The sequence below is a fragment of the Ostrea edulis genome, chromosome 1 (assembly GCF_947568905.1).
Source record: "Ostrea edulis chromosome 1, xbOstEdul1.1, whole genome shotgun sequence".
In the NCBI taxonomy this organism is placed as follows: Eukaryota; Metazoa; Mollusca; class Bivalvia; order Ostreida; family Ostreidae; genus Ostrea; species Ostrea edulis.
The window spans coordinates 99,114,033-99,136,640 of NC_079164.1; the positions used below are offsets into that span (position 1 = coordinate 99,114,033).

The 22,608-nt window shown below is 34.5% G+C and overlaps 1 protein-coding gene across 2 annotated transcripts; it reads right to left on the minus strand.

The window, feature by feature from the left end:
• Positions 1 to 1,220: 1,220 nt before the first annotated feature.
• On the minus strand, positions 1,221 to 21,794 carry LOC125671062 (transmembrane protein 208-like). Of its 2 annotated transcripts, XM_048906543.2 has the most exons (6): positions 21,590 to 21,794; positions 17,247 to 17,342; positions 13,428 to 13,487; positions 12,235 to 12,371; positions 11,990 to 12,074; positions 1,221 to 2,469 (listed from the first exon to the last, which is right to left on the minus strand). In XM_048906543.2, exons 1-6 carry the CDS (start codon positions 21,593 to 21,595, stop codon positions 2,347 to 2,349), a joined length of 507 nt encoding a protein of 168 aa, XP_048762500.1. In that variant the 5' UTR covers positions 21,596 to 21,794; the 3' UTR covers positions 1,221 to 2,346. The 2 variants fall into 2 exon arrangements, with proteins under 2 accessions (XP_048762500.1, XP_048762501.1); XM_048906544.2 differs by lacking the exons at positions 17,247 to 17,342; positions 21,590 to 21,794 and adding an exon at positions 17,016 to 17,084.
• Positions 21,795 to 22,608: the final 814 nt, after the last annotated feature.

Consider the following 22,608-nt stretch of genomic DNA (forward strand, 5'->3'; position numbering starts at 1 on the left):
TTACTAGTGTTGTCAATATCTTACTATTGTTATTAATATCTTACTAATGTTGTTAATATCTTACTAGTGTTGTCAATATCTTACTAGTGTTGTCAATATCTTACTAGTGTTGTCAATATTTTACTAGTGTTGTCAATATTTTACTAGCGTTGTCAATATCTTACTATTGTTGTCAATATCTTACTATTGTTGTCAATATCTTACTAGTGTTGTCAATATCTTACTATTGTTGTTAATATCTTACTAGTGTTGTTAATATCTTACTATTGTTGTCAATATCTTACTAGTGTTGTCAAGTTGCCAATTCAATATGTATCTTACTATAGTCCTATTCGTCCAATGTACTGATCCACTATTTATATATATATATATATTATCTGTGCTTTATATTAAATATGTCTTCACTTAGGGCAGTTATGTTTATTGAAGAGTTCATTAGTCTTTGTGCTTTATGAAATATTTCAAGTGCAGGGTGCATCTTGCATGATTCTCTTAAATCTATGTCAAATGACTGTATCCTATTTCCACCCTTAATGACCGTGTAGTGTGTGATGAGAATTCCATCGTCATCGAAAACAAGTGTTAAAGACTTGCCTAGATGATCGAGCGGTCTAGTGCACTGGTTATACACTGCTAGGAGATTTGGTTTCGCAGATCATGAGTTCAACCCCGGGTAGGTGCGGAAGTAAGTATAGTGAATTTCTCTGTGCTTAATATATGTGCACATACTTATTTTCTAATCATGAAAGTGAAGATAATGAACAGTGATCAATCTCATAACTCCTATAAGCAATACAAAATAGAGAGTTAGGCAAACACGGACACCATTTAATGAACCACCAACAGTACACATTTCGTGAAGCCCCTCATGAACAGTTAAAACAACAAAACAGTGTAGTACCCCATGTTATTATAAGAATGTTGACATCCAGGGAACGCCCCTTTCTGTGTTATTCTAAGAATGTTGACATTTAGGGAACACCCCTTTCTATGTTATTCTAAGAATGTTGACATTTAGGGAACACCCCTTCCTGTGTTATTCTGAGAATGTTGACATTTAGGGAACACCCCTTTCTATATTATTCTAAGAATGTTGACATTTAGGGAGCACCCCTTTCTATGTTATTCTAAGAATGTTGACATTTAGGGAACACCCCTTCCTGTGTTATTCTGAGAATGTTGACATGTAGGGAACATCCCTTTCTGAAGACACACACTAATGAGTTTCAGTCTTCATTTTATTTAATTGCACTGAATCTAGAAACATAATGCACAAGTGTCTTACAAAAAAGTAAACCTGTTCTTAATTGTCATACACAATATCCATATCACATTTTAAACTACAAGACATTCAGCATCTGTAGAGTATGTCCGGGACAGCGAATCCAAGTATTTGTTGTTGGATATACACCACTGAAAGGGGGGCACAGCCTGTGTCACAAAATGTATAGAGCACATGTCATTAAGTTTTCTTCTTCTAAAGTTATTCAACTTATAAAGATTTGAAAGGAAATACTAAAAGATTTGCATTTATAAATATTTTTCAATACCTATGGATGATTGTAAAGATTTCAGTTTCATATCTACTTCTATCTATGACAGATGCTCAACATGCTAAACAGTTGCATTGCTGCAAACTGCAATCAAAGTTAAAATAACACCCCAATACGTAAATCTGACTATAGCACTGTTTTAAAAATGTCTGTCAATGAAATTTAGCAGGTATTGACCTCTGAAAATTAAGTACAAATGACTCAATTACAAGCTACATTCAGAAAGTGCAAAGTGATAAATAAAATAATTTCTTTTGCATATTTTTATTTTACAAAAATGAAACATGCTTAGTTTCAAATGATATACCCAAAGAGCTGTGTATTATCAAAATCCATGTAGACTGTATAGACACCCTACCACTTACAGTGTACATGATCATCCTATTGTACACTGAACACAAGAAATGTAATGAGATGCAATGAAATTCTTAAAACTTCTACAAATACAAGATGTGATGTGTTTGTGAAGCATTATATGCCAAAATCATGACCAAGTCCTGTTGTGGTTAGTTTGACCTCGACATGTGACCTACACCTTGACCTGGAGTCAAATTTTAACCTTGACCTATCTGTTTCGTAAATATTTGTAATTACATGTGTAAATCAAATTGTTTAAGTTGCAGAGAGCCAAACGGGCAAAAAGGATCCGCCTCCTGATCCTCAATCTTGGAAAGGTCATTTCAAAAACATGAATCTGTCAAGCAGATCAACCATGAGACAAAGTTGAAAATCAATAAAAGGAATGAAGTGTGAACAAATCAAACAATAAATTAATGCCTAGAGGTGAAATGTGTCAGTGCCGCTTCATTTTACGCTCCATCTTCTTCTGTTTTTTCTCATCTATTTCTGGGGCAGGAGCAAATATCCAGGGTGCCAGAATATTAACCCACAACATGTAGACAGCACGGGCTGGAGCCTGCAAGGGAGAAGCACACAATAGACTACAGAACATGATATGTATACACGTCATTCAGTCAGAGTAAACTACAGAACATGATGTGTTTACACGTCATTCAGTCTGAGCTAACTACAGAACATGTGTTTACACGTCATTAAGTCACAACAAACTACAGAACATGATGTGTTTACACGTCATTCAGTCAGAACAAACTACAGAACATGTGTTTACACGTCATTCAGTCAGAACAAACTACAGAACATGATGTGTTTACACGTCATTCAGTCAGAGTAAACTACAGAACATGTGTTTACACGTCATTCAGTCAGAGTTAACTACAGAACATGATGTGTTTACACGTCATTCAGTCAGAACAAACTACAGAACATGTGTTTACACGTCATTCAGTCAGAGTTAACTACAGAACATGTGTTTACACGTCATTCAGTCAGAGTAAACTACAGAACATGATGTGTTTACACGTCATTCAGTCAGAGCAAACTACAGAACATGTGTTTACACGTCATTCAGTCAGAGTTAACTACAGAACATGTGTTTACACGTCATTCAGTCAGAGTTAACTACAGAACATGATGTGTTTACACGTCATTCAGTCAGAACAAACTACAGAACATGTGTTTAGATGTCATTCAGTCAGAGTTAACTACAGAACATGTGTTTACACGTCATTCAGTCAGAGTAAACTACAGAACATGATGTGTTTACACGTCATTCAGTCAGAGCAAACTACAGAACATGTGTTTACACGTCATTCAGTCAGAGTTAACTACAGAACATGATGTGTTTACACGTCATTCAGTCACAACAAACTACAGAACATGATGTGTTTACACGTCATTCAGTCACAACAAACTACAGAACATGATGTGTTTACACGTCATTCAGTCAGAACAAACTACAGAACATGATGTGTTTACACGTCATTCAGTCTGAACAAAGTACAGAACATGTGTTTACACGTCATTCAGTCACAACAAACTACAGAACATGTGTTTACACGTCATTCAGTCAGAGTTAACTACAGAACATGTGTTTACACGTCATTCAGTCACAACAAACTACAGAACATGTGTTTACACGTCATTCAGTCAGAGCAAACTACAGAACATGTGTTTACACGTCATTCAGTCAGAGTAAACTACAGAACATGATGTGTTTACACGTCATTCAGTCACAACAAACTATAGAACATGATGTGTTTACACGTCATTCAGTCAGAGTAAACTACAGAACATGTGTTTACACGTCATTCAGTCACAACAAACTACAGAACATGTGTTTACACGTCATTCAGTCAGAGTTAACTACAGAACATGTGTTTACACGTCATTCAGTCACAACAAACTACAGAACATGATGTGTTTACACGTCATTCAGTCAGAACAAACTACAGGACATGTGTTTACACGTCATTCAGTCAGAGTTAACTACAGAACATGATGTGTTTACACGTCATTCAGTCACAACAAACTACAGAACATGATGTGTTTACACGTCATTCAGTCAGAGTTAACTACAGAACATGTGTTTACACGTCATTCAGTCACAACAAACTACAGAACATGATGTGTTTACACGTCATTCAGTCAGAGTTAACTACAGAACATGTGTTTACACGTCATTCAGTCAGAGTTAACTACAGAACATGATGTGTTTACACGTCATTCAGTCAGAGTTAACTACAGAACATGATGTGTTTACACGTCATTCAGTCAGAGTTAACTACAGAACATGATGTGTTTACACGTCATTCAGTCAGAGTTAACTACAGAACATGTGTTTACACGTCATTCACTCAGAGTTAACTACAGAACATGTGTTTACACGTCATTCAGTCACAACAAACTACAGAACATGTGTTTACACGTCATTCAGTCAGAGTTAACTACAGAACATGTGTTTACACGTCATTCAGTCACAACAAACTACAGAACATGATGTGTTTACACATCATTCAGTCACAACAAACTACAGAACATGATGTGTTTACACGTCATTCAGTCAGAGCAAACTACAGAACATGTGTTTACACGTCATTCAGTCAGAGTTAACTACAGAACATGTGTTTACACGTCATTCAGTCACAACAAACTACAGAACATGTGTTTACACGTCATTCAGTCTGAACAAACTACAGAACATGATGTGTTTACACGTCATTCAGTCAGAGTAAACTACAGAACATGATGTGTTTACACGTCATTCAGTCAGAACAAACTACAGAACATGTGTTTACACGTCATTCAGTCACAACAAACTACAGAACATGTGTTTACACGTCATTCAGTCAGAGTTAACTACAGAACATGTGTTTACACGTCATTCAGTCAGAACAAACTACAGAACATGATGTGTTTACACGTCATTCAGTCAGAGTTAACTACAGAACATGATGTGTTTACACGTCATTCAGTCAGAACAAACTACAGAACATGTGTTTACACGTCATTCAGTCAGAACAAACTACAGAACATGATGTGTTTACACGTCATTCAGTCAGAACAAACTACAGAACATGATGTGTTTACACGTCATTCAGTCAGAACAAACTACAGAACATGATGTGTTTACACGTCATTCAGTCAGAACAAACTACAGAACATGATGTGTTTACACGTCATTCAGTCACAACAAACTACAGAACATGATGTGTTTACACGTCATTCAGTCAGAGTTAACTACAGAACATGTGTTTACACGTCATTCAGTCAGAGTAAACTACAGAACATGTGTTTACACGTCATTCAGTCAGAACAAACTACAGAACATGATGTGTTTACACGTCATTCAGTCACAACAAACTACAGAACATGTGTTTACACGTCATTCAGTCACAACAAACTACAGAACATGTGTTTACACGTCATTCAGTCAGAGTAAACTACAGAACATGTGTTTACACGTCATTCAGTCAGAGCAAACTACAGAACATGTGTTTACACGTCATTCAGTCAGAACAAACTACAGAACATGTGTTTACACGTCATTCAGTCAGAACAAACTACAGAACATGGTGTGTTTACATGTCATTCAGTCAGAACAAACTACAGAACATGGTGTGTTTACACGTCATTCAGTCACAACAAACTACAGAACATGTGTTTACACATCATTCAGTCAGAGTTAACTACAGAACATGTGTTTACACGTCATTCAGTCAGAGCAAACTACAGAACATGTGTTTACACGTCATTCAGTCAGAGCAAACTACAGAACATGTGTTTACACGTCATTCAGTCAGAGTAAACTACAGAACATGTGTTTACACGTCATTCAGTCACAACAAACTACAGAACATGTGTTTACACGTCATTCAGTCAGAGCAAACTACAGAACATGTGTTTACACGTCATTCAGTCAGAGTAAACTACAGAACATGATGTGTTTACACGTCATTCAGTCAGAACAAACTACAGAACATGTGTTTACACGTCATTCAGTCACAACAAACTACAGAACATGTGTTTACACGTCATTCAGTCACAACAAACTACAGAACATGTGTTTACACGTCATTCAGTCAGAGTTAAATACAGAACATGATGTGTTTACACGTCATTCAGTCAGAGCAAAGAAAATTGGGTGAAACTTGTGGGGTCTGGAAATATTTTAAAAAGCTTTAACATTTAGTGAAATACAAAATACTATAGTCACCTGCCTTATATAATGAGAATGTGTATATAATGAGTATGTGTATATAATGAGTATGTATATATAATGAGTATGTGTATATAATGAGTATGTGTATATAATGAGTATGTGTACAGTCCCTGAAACGTTCTTTCCCACTTGAACGGTGAGCAAACGGTGAACGCACATTGAGCGAACGGTGAATGCACGGTGAGCGAACGGTAAACAAACGCAGAGCAAACGGTGAAAGTAATTTGGTGAACGGTGAGCGAACGCAGAGTGAACGGTGAACGAACGCTGAGCGCACACTGAACACAAAATGATCTATTTACTCGGAATGTTTCGGATTTTTCCCTGGGATTTTACTCATTTCATAATCAAGTAATAAAATACATGTACATGTATATTTTATCAATTAATAAAAAATTAAATAAACCGGAATCGTGATACAGCGTATTTTACAGTTCTGGATATATTCAATGTAATATATTTTTGTACAAGTACCGAGTATACATGTATATATTTCATGAAATTATTGCAAATTGTACATTTATACACGCAACAGTCATACACAAACAAAAGCAAATTTCATATGTACATTGTGTATACCATTACATGTACAGATACATTTAATGTATGGGTATAATATATAAACAATGCATGTGAAAAGGAAAACACCATAGTCTACATGTGTAGTGACATCCAGAATTTACAGGTGTTCATGTATGGCTTCAAACTTTACGAGCTCGATCATTTGGGATACCTGTAATTAACAAACACCCGGGAAAGGAGTCAAGATAGATGCAGTAAACAAACAATACAGACTGTATATCCTGTGTCAACACCTCAACACTCCTAACAGTATTAAATATTCCTACTTACATTTTGTGTCATTCATTTGTCGCAGCTTCATCGACCCGAGGAAATAATCCTAGAATTTATGCACATGTAAGTACAAAACTTACTATTTTAATTATTTATGTGACCATAGATTGCAGTTATATTGTGCAATATTTGTATATATTTGATGTAGATAAAACTGTTTATTGTACTGAACTACCTGTAGAATGTTTAAAGGCTAATGCAGAAACGTACAAGATAAACAATTGCATTTTTGCATTAAGGACAAATGTTACAAAAGTTTCAAATTTGGCAAGAGTAGTAAATATCAGTTTATTGACAATATCTTTCATAAATACAGGTGTAAAAATAGCTATATCAGTTTGACATTCTGACACATACATACAGTACAATGTACATTATATAGGATCGTTTGTTTGTTTTTATTTTTCAAAAAAGGGGGATGATTTGTTTAAAACTCTTGTCAAGCAATGCAAAATAATTATAATAATTTGTGATTTTGCCCGAACTTGTAAATGTTAAATCGTGAACACAGGCGAAAAGGTTTTCATTACCTGAAACTGTCTTATTTTTTGTACTTGGGTTAAATTCATAACTACAAGCTCTTATATTCATCTCTCATTTAGAATTTTTTTTAACAAAAGCTCAAATGTACCTTTCGGCATTCACAGTGGATAATCCTGACATTTTGTACTTCAAAATTATATTTCTGATATAGTAAGAAAGTCTCCTTCCACTCCTACGCACACGCTCAATTTTCATTTTCGCCTTGCTATCAAGATTGGTCCCTTCACTTTGGTGTTCCGAATGACAATGAAAAGACACGAATGATGAACAAACGGTGAGCGCACGCTGAACGCTTTGTGAACGGTGAGCGCACGCTGAACGCAAAACTGAATGGAGAGCGCACGGTAAACGCACGCTGAACGAACGGTGAATGCATGCTGAACGAACGGTGAACGCACGGTGAGCGAACGGTGAACGAACGATGAGTGAACGGAAAAATGGTAAAGTAGAACGTTTCAGGGACTGTATATAATGAGTATGTGTATATAATGAGTATGTGTATATAATAATTATGTACATATAATGAGTATGTGTATATAATGAGTATGTGTATATAATGTGTAGGTGTATATAATGAGTATGTGTATATAATGAGTACATGTATATAATGTGTACATGTATATAATGAGTACATGTATATAATGTGTACATGTATATAATGAGTATGTGTATATAATGAGTATATGTATATAATGAGTAGGTGTATATAATGAGTAGGTGTATATAATGAGTACATGTATATAATGAGTATGTGTATATAATGAGTACATGTATATAATGTGTACATGTATATAATTAGTATGTGTATATAATGAGTATGTGTATATAATGAGTACATGTATATAATGTGTACATGTATATAATGTGTACATGTATATAATGAGTACATGTATGTAATGAGTACATGTATATAATGAGTACGTGTATATAATGTGTACATGTATATAATGAGTACATGTATGTAATGTGTACATGTATATAATGAGTACATGTATATAATGAGTACATGTATATAATGAGTATGTGTATATAATGAGTACATGTATATAATGTGTACATGTATATAATGAGTACATGTATATAATGATTATTATATACTTTCAATTTCATCTCTTCTTTTTTCTTTAAAAGTTTGCGGGCATATATCACACGATATATGCCCGGAAACATTCCGGCCCGCAAACATTACGTCACAATCAAATTTCTACGCCGTTAATTTTCAAATCTTTCGTGTTTTTCATCTTTTACTCAGTTAAACCGATAAAGTTATTGTTAAAAATAAAATTATTGTTAGTTTCTAAATGAAATTGAAAGTATATAATAAAAAGGTTATAGACTTTGTATGGGAAATATGACGACCTCGTTTTTTTGTCGCGAACGGACCTCGCAAGCTCGGTCCGTCTACGCGCCAAAAACCTCGGTCGTCATATTTTCCCATACAAAGTCTATAACCTATAAGTATGTGTATATAATGAGTATGTGTATATAATGAGTACATGTATATAATGCGTATGTGTATATAATGAGTATGTGTATATAATGAGTACATGTATATAATGAGTACATGTATATAATGAGCATGCGTATATAATGAGTATGTGTATATAATGAGTACATGTATATAATGAGTATGTGTATATAATGAGTATGTGTATATAATGAGTACATGTATATAATGTGTACATGTATATAATGAGTACATGTATATAATGAGTATGTGTATATAATGAGTATATGTATATAATGAGTATGTGTATATAATGAGTAGGTGTATATAATGAGTACATGTATATAATGAGTATGTGTATATAATGAGTATGTGTATGTAATGAGTACATGTATATAATGTGTACATGTATATAATGAGTACATGTATATAATGTGTACATGTATATAATGAGTATGTGTATATAATGAGTATATGTATATAATGAGTATGTGTATATAATGAGTAGGTGTATATAATGAGTATGTGTATATAATGAGTACATGTATATAATGAGTATGTGTATATAATGAGTACATGTATATAATGTGTACATGTATGTAATGAGTATGTGTATATAATGTGTACATGTATATAATGAGTACATGTATGTAATGAGTACATGTATATAATGAGTATGTGTATATAATGAGTACATGTATATAATGTGTACATGTATATAATGAGTACATGTATGTAATGTGTACATGTATATAATGAGTACATGTATGTAATGAGTACATGTATATAATGAGTATGTGTATATAATGAGTACATCTATATAATGTGTACATGTATATAATGAGTACATGTATATAATGTGTACATGTATATAATGAGTACATGTATATAATGAGTATGTGTATATAATGAGTATGTGTATATAATGAGTACATGTATATAATGCGTATGTGTATATAATGAGTATGTGTATATAATGAGTACATGTATATAATGAGTACATGTATATAATGAGCATGCGTATATAATGAGTATGCGTATATAATGAGTATGTGTATATAATGAGTAGGTGTATATAATGAGTACATGTATATAATGAGTATGTGTATATAATGAGTACATGTATATAATGAGTATGTGTATATAATGAGTACATGTATATACCGTATATACTCGCCTATAAGTCGGTCCGCCTATAAGTCGAATGTATTTTTCAAGGTCATTTTGTAGGAATTTGCCATTGACCCACTTATAAGTCAGTACAAATTTTTGTCAGACTCGGTTGACAATTTCAAGACAATGCTCTAGTGTTTTTACCTATGTTTCAAAAAATATTTTGAGAAATTAATAATTATGAGGTACTCAATATCCAAGCCATATCTGTGTGGGGTTTAAACGCAACCCTTGCTATATTATGGACAATGATCCCTTGTTTACCTAAGCAATTATGGTATCCTAATTACCAGTACCTGACACCGTGTTTACTTAGTGGCACGTGCCTCGCGAAAACTGTTATTGTGGGATTCTGGTATAATCCATTGTATCAACAATAGAGTTTTTAAGAGTCAAGAATGATGATCTAAATTATCTGTTAACAATATTCAATCTTCCATGAAATATATTTCAGCCAGTATACATATGAATATTTCAATATTAAATCGGGTTCGTAATTCAATTTTACCGATAAACGATTGAAAGTATTAGTTACACCGGTATGTAAATAATTTTTAACTAGATAAAAATATGTAAATACTTGTACTTTATACATAATTTTAAATTTTAATTTTAACAATACAATATGTCTAGATAATTTTGAACAATATTCATTTGTGTGGTAGTCCATGATAATCGTCGGAGTTGTTTAAAAAACACTACATTACGCCGCCCAGTAAAAATACCCATCTTCTTAGGACGCGCCTACAAGTCGGACATAGAGTTTTGGACCAAAAATTGACTCCCAAAAATCCGACTTGTAGGCGAGTATATATGGTAATGAGTATGTGTATATAATGAGTATGTGTATATAATGAGTACATGTATATAATGAGTACGTGTATATAATGAGTACATGTATATAATGAGTATGTGTATATAATGAGTACATGTATATAATGAGTACATGTATATAATGAGTACATGTATATAATTAGTATGTGTATATAATGAGTAGGTGTATATAATGAGTAGGTGTATATAATGAGTACATATATATAATGAGTACGTGTATATAATGAGTACATGTATATAATGAGTATGTGTATATAATGAGTATGTGTATATAATGAGTACATGTATATAATGAGTATGTGTATATAATGAGTATGTGTATGTAATGAGTATGTGTATATAATGAGTATGTGTATATAATGAGTACATGTATATAATGAGTATGTGTATATAATGAGTACGTGTATATAATGAGTACATGTATATAATGAGTACATGTATATAATGAGTATGTGTATATAATGAGTACATGTATATAATGAGTAGGTGTATATAATGAGTATGTGTATATAATGAGTACATGTATATAATGAGTATGTGTATATAATGAGTATGTGTATATAATGTGTAGGTGTATATAATGAGTATGTACATATAATGAGTACGTGTATATAATGAGTACATGTATATAATGAGTATGTGTATATAATGAGTACATGTATATAATGAGTATGTGTATATAATGAGTAGGTGTATATAATGAGTATGTGTATATAATGAGTATGTGTATATAATGAGTATGTGTATATAATGAGTACATGTATATAATGAGTATGTGTATATAATGAGTACATGTATATAATGAGTATGTGTATATAATGAGTATGTGTATATAATGAGTAGGTGTATATAATGAGTATGTGTATATATAATGAATATGTCTATATAATGAGTATGTGTATATAATGAGTATGTGTATATAATGAGTATGTGTATATAATGAGTACATGTATATAATGAGTATGTGTATATAATGAGTACATGTATATAATGAGTTTTACTCACCAGCAGCCACAGTATCCAGAAGTAATTTGATATTAGACTAAGACTTTGTACAATGCTAGTGAGGAGGATTAGATCCTTGGCGTGCCTGAAAACAAAAACTTCTTTTAAATTGACAAAAATATATGTAATAGATGTGCTATATTTGGAATGGAGAAGACAATCCAAGAATACGAGTAGATAGATTTAACAGTAGTTGTGCACTATGCTTTGTTTTCATTTCTGATACTTTTATCTTTATAACTCACTCTGCCATTCCTGATTCCATGTTCAGATCGATTCCGCTGTCCAGAAGCGCCCCATCTGTGGAGAATTTCGCTCTGCCCATACTGGCCATGAACTGGTAGCTACCCAAGCACACAGCTAATGACGATAGCCACAGGAACTAAAAACAAAATAACAGATTTTACAATCGGTAAAATTAATGGAACAGATTTTACAGTTGGTATGTGAATGGAACATATTTTACAATCGGTATGTGAATAGAACAGACGTTTTAGTCAGTATGTGAATGGACCACACTTTTTAGTAAGTATGTGAATGGAACACACTTTTTAGTCAGTATGTGAATGGAACAGATTTTTTAGTCAGTATGTGAATGGAACAGATTTTACAGTTGGTATGTGAATGGAACAGACATTTTAGTCAGTATGTGAATGGAACAGATTGACAGTCAGTATGTGAATGGAACACATTTTTTAGTCAGTATGTGAATGGAACAGATTCACAGTCAGTATGTGAATGTAACACACTTTTTAGTCAGTATGTGAATGGAACAGACTTTTTAGTAAGTATATGAATGGAACAGATTTTACAGTCAGTATGTGAATGGAACAGATTTTACAGTTGGTATGTGAATGAAACAGATTTTACAGTCAGTATGATTTTACAGTTGGTATGGGAATGGAACAGATTTTACAGTCGGATTTTGAATGAAATAGATTTTACAGTCGGTATGTGAATGGAACAGATTTTACAGTCGGTATGGGAATGGAACAGATTTTACAGTTGGTATGGGAATGGAACAGATTTTACAGTGGGTATGGGAATGGAACAGATTTTACAGTCGGTATGGGAATGGAACAGATTTTACAGTGGGTATGGGAATGGAACAGATTTTACAGTTGGTATGGAAATGGAACAGATTTTACAGTCAGTATGTGAATGGAACAGATTTTACAGAGCCACTGAAGACAGCCACGGGAACAAAGACAAGGTGACACATTTTACATCTTATAAAATTTATATCACAGACACTTCTTTTCACTTGAACTAGAATCATTGAATAATCATTAACAAATGATATTAAAATGATATTTTTGATATAAAGCATTCATTACAAAGACATATAAAAGTTTCTACATATTCATTTTATACATAACATAATCATAACTTTAATATAATTTGCTAAAACATTTCAATACTCTTGTAAGTTGCTTACCACATAAAGTGCAGTGAAATATTCCCAGAAGAGAAAATATTGTAATAGTATATAACCAACCTGTAAAAGGAACAATAAACAATGCAGATATACAAAGTAATGTGTCATCTGTATGTTTGTTTGATATTCGTAGGATTGGTTAACTATATATCGTTAACCGATTGGTGACTGTATGTATGTTACCACAACACACTTCAACTTCACTATGTTGGTGCATTTGGGAGGTGTTGGAGGGTGAGGCTGGATTGTAATGAGATGGATAGTATTATGGCAGATAATACAGTCACCAATCGGTTAACGATATATAGTTAACCAATCCTACGAATATCAAACAAACAACCTTTAAAAGGAACAATAAACAATGCAGATATACAAAGTAATGTGTCATCTGTATGTGAGTCACACTTATTTCTGGTGTCTGTCAATCTGTCTGTGAGGTTAAACTTTACCTAGTGTCTGTTTATCTGTCTGTGGGGTCACACTTTGTCTAGTGTATGTCCATGTGTTCATAAAATCAAACTCTGCCTGGTGTCCATCTGTTTGTGGGTCACACTCTGCCTGTTATCTGTCTGTGAGATCACACTTTGTCTGATGTCCATCTGTCTGTTTGTGGGTCACACTATGTCTGGTGTCTGTCTGTCTGTCTGTGAGATCACACTTTGTCTGATGTCCATCTGTCTGTTTGTGGGTCACACACTGCCTGGTGTCTGTCTGTGAGATCACACTTTGTCTGATGTCCATCTGTCTGTTTGTGGGTCACACTCTGTCTGGTGTCTGTCTGTGAGATCACACTTTGTTTGATGTCCATCTGTCTGCTTGTGGGTCACACTCTGTCTGGTGTCTGTCTGTCTGTGAGATCACACTTTGTCTGATGTCCATCTGTCTGTTTGTGGGTCACACTCTGCCTGGTGTCTGTCTGTCTGTCTGTGAGATCACACTTTGTCTGATGTCCATCTGTCTGTTTGTGGGTCACACTCTGCCTGGTGTCTGTCTATCTGTCTGTGAGATCACACTTTGTCTGATGTCCATCTGTCTGTTTGTGGGTCACACTCTGCCTGGTGTCTGTCTGTCTGTGGGGTCACACTTTATCTGGTATCTGTCTGTCTGTGGGGTCACACTTTGTCTGGGGTCTCTCCATCTGTCTGGGATCACACCTTGTCTATCTGTCTGTGGGATCACACTTTGTCTATCTGTCTTTGGGATCACACTTTGTCTATCTGTCTCTGGGTCACATTTTGTCTAGGTTCTGTCTGTCTGTGGGGTCACACTTTGTCTGGGGTCTGTCTGTGGGTCACACTGTCTGGTATATGTCTGTGGGATCACACTTTGTCTGGGGTCTGTTTGTCTGTGGGTCACACTTTGTCTAGGGTCTGTCTTTCTGTGGGTCACACTCTGTCTGGGGTATGTCTGTCTGTGGGGTCATACTTTGTCTGGGGTCTGTCCATCTGTCTGGGATCACACTTTGTCTGTCTATCTGTCTCTGGGTCACACTTTGTCTGGTGTCTGTCCATCTGTCTGTGCTGTCACATTTTGTCCACCTGACTTTAGGTTCATACTCCTTATTTTGTCTGTCTATATGTCTGTGGGGTCAAACTTTTTTGGTGTCTGTTCATCTTTCACATTTTCTGGTTGTGAGGTCAAACTTTTTCTGTTGTCTATCTGTCTGTCTATGGAATCACACTTTTTCTGTTGTCTATCTGTCTGTCTATGGGATGACACTATTTCTGTTGTCTGTCTGTCTGTGGGATCACACTTTTTCTATTGTCTGTTTGTCTGTCTGTGGGATCACACTTTTTCTGTTGTCTATCTGTCTGTCTGTAGGATCACACATTTTCTATTGTCTGTTTGTCTGTCTGTCTGAGATCACGCTTTTTCTGTTGTCTATCTGTTCGTCTGCAGGATCACACTTTGTCTGTTGTCTGTGGGATCACACTTTTTCTGTTGTCTATCTGTTCGTCTGCAGGATCACACTTTTTCTGTTGTCTGTCTGTCTGTGGGATCACACTTTTTCTGTTGTCTATCTGTTCGTCTGTGGGATAACACTTTTTCTGTTGCCTATCTGTCTGTCTGTGGGATCACACTTTTTCTGTTGTCTATCTGTCTGTGGGATCACACTTTTTCTATTGTCTGTTTGTCTGTCTGTGGGATCACACTTTTTCTGTTGTCTATCTGTCTGTCTGTAGGATCACACATTTTCTATTGTCTGTTTGTCTGTCTGTCTGAGATCACGCTTTTTCTGTTGTCTATCTGTTCGTCTGCAGGATCACACTTTTTCTGTTGTCTGTGGGATCACACTTTTTCTGTTGTCTATCTGTTCGTCTGCAGGATCACACTTTTTCTGTTGTCTGTCTGTCTGTGGGATCACACTTTTTCTGTTGTCTATCTGTTCGTCTGTGGGATAACACTTTTTCTGTTGCCTATCTGTCTGTCTGTGGGATCACACTTTTTCTGTTGTCTATCTGTCTGTGGGATCACACTTTTTCTATTGTCTGTTTGTCTGTCTGTGGGATCATACTTTTTCTGTTGTCTATCTGTCTGTCTGTGGGATCACCCTTTTTCTATTGTCTGTTTGTCTGTCTGTGGGATCACACTTTTTCTGTTGTCTATCTGTCTGTCCGTGGGATCACCCTTTTTCTATTGTCTGTTTGTCTGTCTGTGGGATCACACTTTTTCTATTGTCTGTTTGTCTGTCTGTGGGATCACACTTTTTCTATTGTCTGTTTGTCTGTCTGTGGGATCACACTTTTTCTATTGTCTGTTTGTCTGTCTGTGGGATCACACTTTTTCTAATGTCTGTTTGTCTGTCTGTGGGATCATACTTTTTCTGTTGTCTATCTGTCTGTATGTGGGATCACACTTTTTCTATTGTCTGTTTGTTTGTCTGTGGGATCATACTTTTTCTGTTGTCTAGCTGTCTGTCCATGGGATCACACTTTTTCTATTGTCTGTTTGTCTGTCTGTGGTATCACACTTTTTCTATTGTCTGTTTGTCTGTCTGTGGGATTACACTTTTTCTGTTATCTATCTGTCTGTGGGATTACACTTTTTCTATTGTCTGTTTGTCTGTCTGTGGGATCACACTTTTTCTAATGTCTGTTTGTCTGTCTGTGGGATCATACTTTTTCTGTTGTCTATCTGTCTGTCTGTGGGATCACACTTTTTCTATTGTCTGTTTGTTTGTCTGTGGGATCATACTTTTTCTGTTGTCTATCTGTCTGTCCATGGGATCACACTTTTTCTATTGTCTGTTTGTCTGTCTGTGGGATCACACTTTTTCTATTGTTTGTTTGTCTGTCTGTGGGATCACACTTTTTCTATTGTCTGTTTGTCTGTCTGTGGGATCACACTTTTTCTAATGTCTGTTTGTCTGTCTGTAGGATCATCTTTTTTCTGTTGTCCGTCTGTCTCCGTCTGGCATTGGTCTTTATCCTCTAAGGTCACACTTTCATAATAAAGCATTTACAAAAGACATGAGTTCGTAAAATGATCTTATTTAAAATCTGTCTATTAAAAATTTTGATACTGATTAGCAATCCACACTTCAGAGTGAATCAATGTGATAACATCATACACATTTTAAACACTCACATTAACTCCTCCAATAACATACTGTATAGTGTTAAATCTAAAGCAAACTAGCATGGCGCCGCACCATGCCCTTGTTGGCTGGCGTCATGCCCTTTTTAACTACGCCATGCCCTTTTTTCTCTGAATTTTTTTTTTAATTTCCGCCCTTTTCTCGGTATATGGGCACTTGTTGACCGACATACAGGCACTCTCACCTAACCCTAAACAGAACTGCAGTGTTCAAATACTTACATTAACTCCTCCAATAACATACTGATAGAACTGCAGTGTTTTCTTGTTTTCCTCTACGATCTGTTTAGCACCTTTAGTGCCCTGCTTTCCTTTTGGCTAAAGAACAGAAATTAAATGTACATGTAACACATAGAATTGTTGCTTCAGACATAGATGACTATTTAGAAATTAAGTATGTTTCAGTTCCATACTCCAGATACCACAGGGAAATATTCAGCTGAGTCCTACTTCTATAAACATAAGATACAGTTCTCTCCCTTTATCTTACTCCAGATACCACAGGGAAATATTCAGCTGAGTCCTACTTCTATAAACATAAGATACAGTTCTCTCCCTTTATCTTACTCCAGATACCACAGGGAAATATTCAGCTGAGTCCTACTTCTATAAACATAAGATACAGTTCTCTCCCTTTATCTTACTCCAGATACCACAGGGAAATATTCAGCTGAGTCCTACTTCTATAAACATAAGATACAGTTCTCTCCCTTTGTCTTGCTCCAGGCACCAGAGGAAAATATTTAGCTCAGTCCTACTTCTGTAAACATAAGATACAGTTCTCTCCCTTTATCTTACCTTCATCTGACATGTGATCTTGATATAAATTGCACATTACTTTAATTCTATTATGAGAGAGAGAGAGAGAAAGAGAATGAGAGGGAGAGCTAAAACCTCTTCACTCAATTCAATTCTGTTCAGAGATAGCAATATGTGTACAAGATTTTTATTTTCTACATATCGATTCAAAGACAATTACTTTACTTTTGACAACATTGAAGATACATTCTGCACAATTGAAAATAACATGGCTACAGTTTCATCTTAATTTTCATTTTTTTTTAATAACAAATACAATATGATGCAATATATATTTTATAATGATGCAATTTGTATTAAAATCTATATCTCAGGCCAAAAATAAAAATTGATTTGTTTGATGTACTCCAACCGACCCGTGAAAATCGCCTCTACCCAATCATTTTTTTCAGTACTTTTAATTTTTAATTTTTTTTAAAATTTGGTTTCCAGTGAAATAGACATTGTTTCATTTTAAAGGTTTATATTCTCTAAGAAACTTTTTTGATGAATGTTTTATAGCAATAATTATTAAATCTGTCTTGTCCAATGTTTAATGAAAACATCAATAAATTTCTAAGTCTGCATTTTTATGACAATAATCAATTTTTTCGATACTGCAAAAAAAAAATACCTACCTACCCACCTTGAAAAATGTGGGTCGGAGTACATCAAACAAAAATGTTTTTAATGATGGCCTCATACAAAAATACATTTTTCTTCAAGGTGCATATACAAATATTTCCAAACTAACATGGCTAATGTTTCTATAATGATGTTATATATAATAACTTAAGCATCATTCAGACAAAAGAAACTGGTTGAAAATTCAATCTTGACTAATTCAACTCTCGGATATCTTTCGTTATCATGTATGCCTTCCTCACACGAAGTCAGAAAGAAAACAATGGGATGCGCAAATTTTGACATTGTATCACGTAAGGACGTATCACGCTATATTCATTATGCTACATCATGTGTAAAACACTAAAGCAAACTAGCCCTTTTTAATTACACAATGCCCTTTTTTCTCTATAAAATTTTAAGAAATATTTGTTAACATAAACAATTCTTCTTTATTTCACAAGGTTGATTGAAAAGTTTAAAATCAAGACAGCAGGTAATAACTTTTAAAGAGGCTAAATGATTATTCTATTACTATCATAGTATGATACAATGAAAGTGTCCCGAAATTGTCTTGCCACGATGAAAAGTGCCCTTTTGAACATATGATATGTGTGCCCTCTCTAGATCCTACATTTAACACTAGTAGTTAGATATACAAATATCTAAGAATTGGTGGGGAAATAGTCCATTGTGTGCTAATACTGGTACTCATAAATCAATCAGTGCATCACATGATCAGATCATTTCTGAAAGAAAGTGCGTCAAAAATTTGGGTCATATTTATTTGAAAGTGTTTTCATTTATGTCTCTCTACGGCCATAGTTTTTTGTATGCATTGTTTTATTTTACTTATAGAGAATAACATCAAAATTGGAGCATATGTACTTTTTTCAAAGCTCTCACATGATATAATATAATTTTTTTTTTATTTCATTCTGTTTCAATTTACTATTCATTGTTTAATGCAGAATTTCATAAAAATCATTACAGAAAACTATATTTTTTTTCAATAACACAAAGAAATATTTTCCATCAACACATTTATGATATAATTCAACTAGAATGTAACTCCACATAGTTTTGTGAGTTATTTGCCAGAAAATAAAACTTTAGTAAAAATTCACATCATTTGCATTGAAGCTATCAGAAAATTAATTTGTTGTGTGAATAAGAAAATACGAAAGCAATGTTCTATAAAGAGCATCATGATATCAATTTGAGGCAAATAAACATTAGCCTATTTCTAATCAAGAGCCCATTGAGAGACATAGAGACAGAGATAAAAACAGTGATCAAAATGAAGTTACATCTACATAAAGAATTGTGTGAGGAAAATGAAATACAATAATGATGTTTGCTCACACTTGTATATACAGTATATATATTGTTTTAAAAAGCTACCTTAACTAACAGTCAGGGACATAGTGCAAACAAGTTATTTTCCAATGAGTTTATTTTTTGTCACAATGAGTTACTTCTCTTTGCTCTCAGTTGCTCCTGTCCTTCACCAGTTTTACTCTTTCCTTCATTAATAAGTTAATTAACTCAGACTATTTTTAGTTAAGTTACTTGTTTATATCATTTTGTGTCAATCCACCTCACTTCACACCACATGCACCAGATTTTCACTGATAAAAACAAGTGTTTGTTTAATTCAAAAGCTTGCTTAATTCAGAGAAATATTCAAAGTCTTCAGAAAAGTGTAGAAAATTGTTCATTTCTGGATAAAATTTTCATCCAAAAATGTAATAATAACACCTCAAAGTAACAAGGAAATGCTATAATTTGTAAACAGTGCATTGTAACGTTATATCAGCTGCCATGTTTTTCTTCCTTTCAAACCAAGCAATAACAAAACATAAAAAGGTAGGAGAAAGCTTGTCTGGAATTTAAAAACGATTGTGGTACTTTCCAAACAATTTATTTATTTTATTTAAGGTGTTGTCAATGAAGTATACCGCAGTGACAGTGACATTTTTTCAGAAGCATTATGGGTAGTCCCCATCATTTTTCAGTTTAAGTGTAATCATTGGAGCGAGCTCATTGCGTTGCTTTCCTTGCTATAATAGAGGGCAAAGCCCTCTCACGGCCCAAAGGGCCATGAGAGCGGAGCTCTCCCTATAGGTAACACGTATATACATGTTTAAAAGGAAAATATAGAAAGCTAATGAAAAATTAAACTATACCTTTGGAACTTGAAAATTTTGGTCCCAATGGCGTCGATTCGAATACTAGCGCGTGGACATGTATTTCTCCATTTTGAATCTCGTGTACCCAAGTTAACGTCGTTCTGAGATGTTACATGAAATCCGTAAAAGCATGTAAATCTTATTTTTTTAATCATATATAATCACTCTTCGATTTAAAACGTGATTGTACAATGCAACATCTCCCTATGTTTGTGTATTTGCTAAACACCGACGTTGAATATGACGTCACAATGCACTGTTTACATCAGTTGCATAGCGTTTCCCGCGTTCAATTAATAGGCAGATCAAAAATGTCTAAAGTTAGAATACTTTGTTTGAGCTCTGTCTTCACACGTTAGGTGCTAATTTTTCGAGATATTTTTGCCCCGTTATGGATCTAGATACTAATGCCAATATTTTTTGCTTCGCCCTCAAACACGGTCACACTGTAAGACATATTATGTTCGAGCCAGTATGAATTAGTACCTAGACAGCTACTCATAGTACTTGTTCAAGAGTTAAAAGCTAACAGGGTAGACAAACCCAATACTCTATCATTTAAAGTATAATGTATGTAGCTGTTCTTCAATAGGCCTATGTTATATTGTACATTCCCATGAGTAGCAAATCTCATTTATCACGTGACACGAATAAGAAGAAAAAATCGTGATTAACGTGACAGAATATGGTATTAAACTAACTTTGAATTCGTTACATGCCTAAGCTGGGATCTTAAACAATCTCTAAATGTAAAATTAGTCATGGATCAAACTTTTGCATAGACTCAATAATCCTAAAATATATATCTAAAGAAACTAAAAATAAATCCACAAAATTTTGAAACGTCCATTCCCATATGTTGACATATGTTAGGTTTCCTACATGCTGCACTGCTCATGAATACGTTCAACATCCGGAGTACTCGTGTTATCCCTTACTATAAACACTTACCGGCATGTTTCTTTGAAATCTAAATCGATGAACGATTTACATTTATTACTAGTAGCAAGATGAATTTAAAGTTACCACAAGTACTAGTAGTAAGTACTAAGTAAAAATGAAACTTGCTCCGTGTTTTCAAAGTACTTTGATATTCTATAATCATTGAATGTTATTCAAAGTGTGTAGATGATTAAGACTCGGGAATATCTAATTTACAATCCCCACACGTTGGACATTTGATTTCCGGTGGAGAGAGAGAGAGAGAGAGAGAGAGAGAGAGAGAGAGAGAGAGAGAGAGAGAGAATTATTATTAACTTAATGAAAATTTAGCTCGCCTTGAGGATGAGGAACTTTTTAAAAATATGGTACATTATGCATCTTAAAAAGCGTAAATTACATAGAGGTTGATAGCTTATAATCTTATCTATGATATCTAAGTCCACAAAATCGATGCAAGGCAGAGGAAGCCTTTGACAATTATTTCCGCCGGGGTGCCCTCAGTTTTGGACTGTAGGGGTACCACTGGGGTGGCGTTACTCAAAGGGGTCACTTTTCATTTCTACATAATATTAATATATTATTGAATATAGGATGATCAAATGAAACAAAATTTATCAAGAAGTAGATAGTGTAGAAGAACCCATAGAACCCAAAAAAAGGGATCAGGTCAACCTATGAGAGCAACTTTGAAGAGCCAACGAAAAAAGTATTGAGGTAAGGTAGTTGACCCCGCGCTCTGTTTGGACTGTAGTGGTACCACCTGGGCGTCCCAAGAGTGGGATCACTTTTAATCTCTCTTATCTGTAATTATCATGTGATGGAATGCAGCTAACCTGATAAATAGATAAATAAGAATGTAGGCGATCCCATAGAACCTTAAAAGGAGGTCAGATCGGCCTATGAGGATAACTGCGCTCACCCGAAATTGCCTACCGGTATAAGGTACAAATAAAGGTTAACCTTCGATGAGTCCACAAAACGAGTATCAAGGCAAGATCACAGGCACCTGAAGTATGGGTATTAATTAC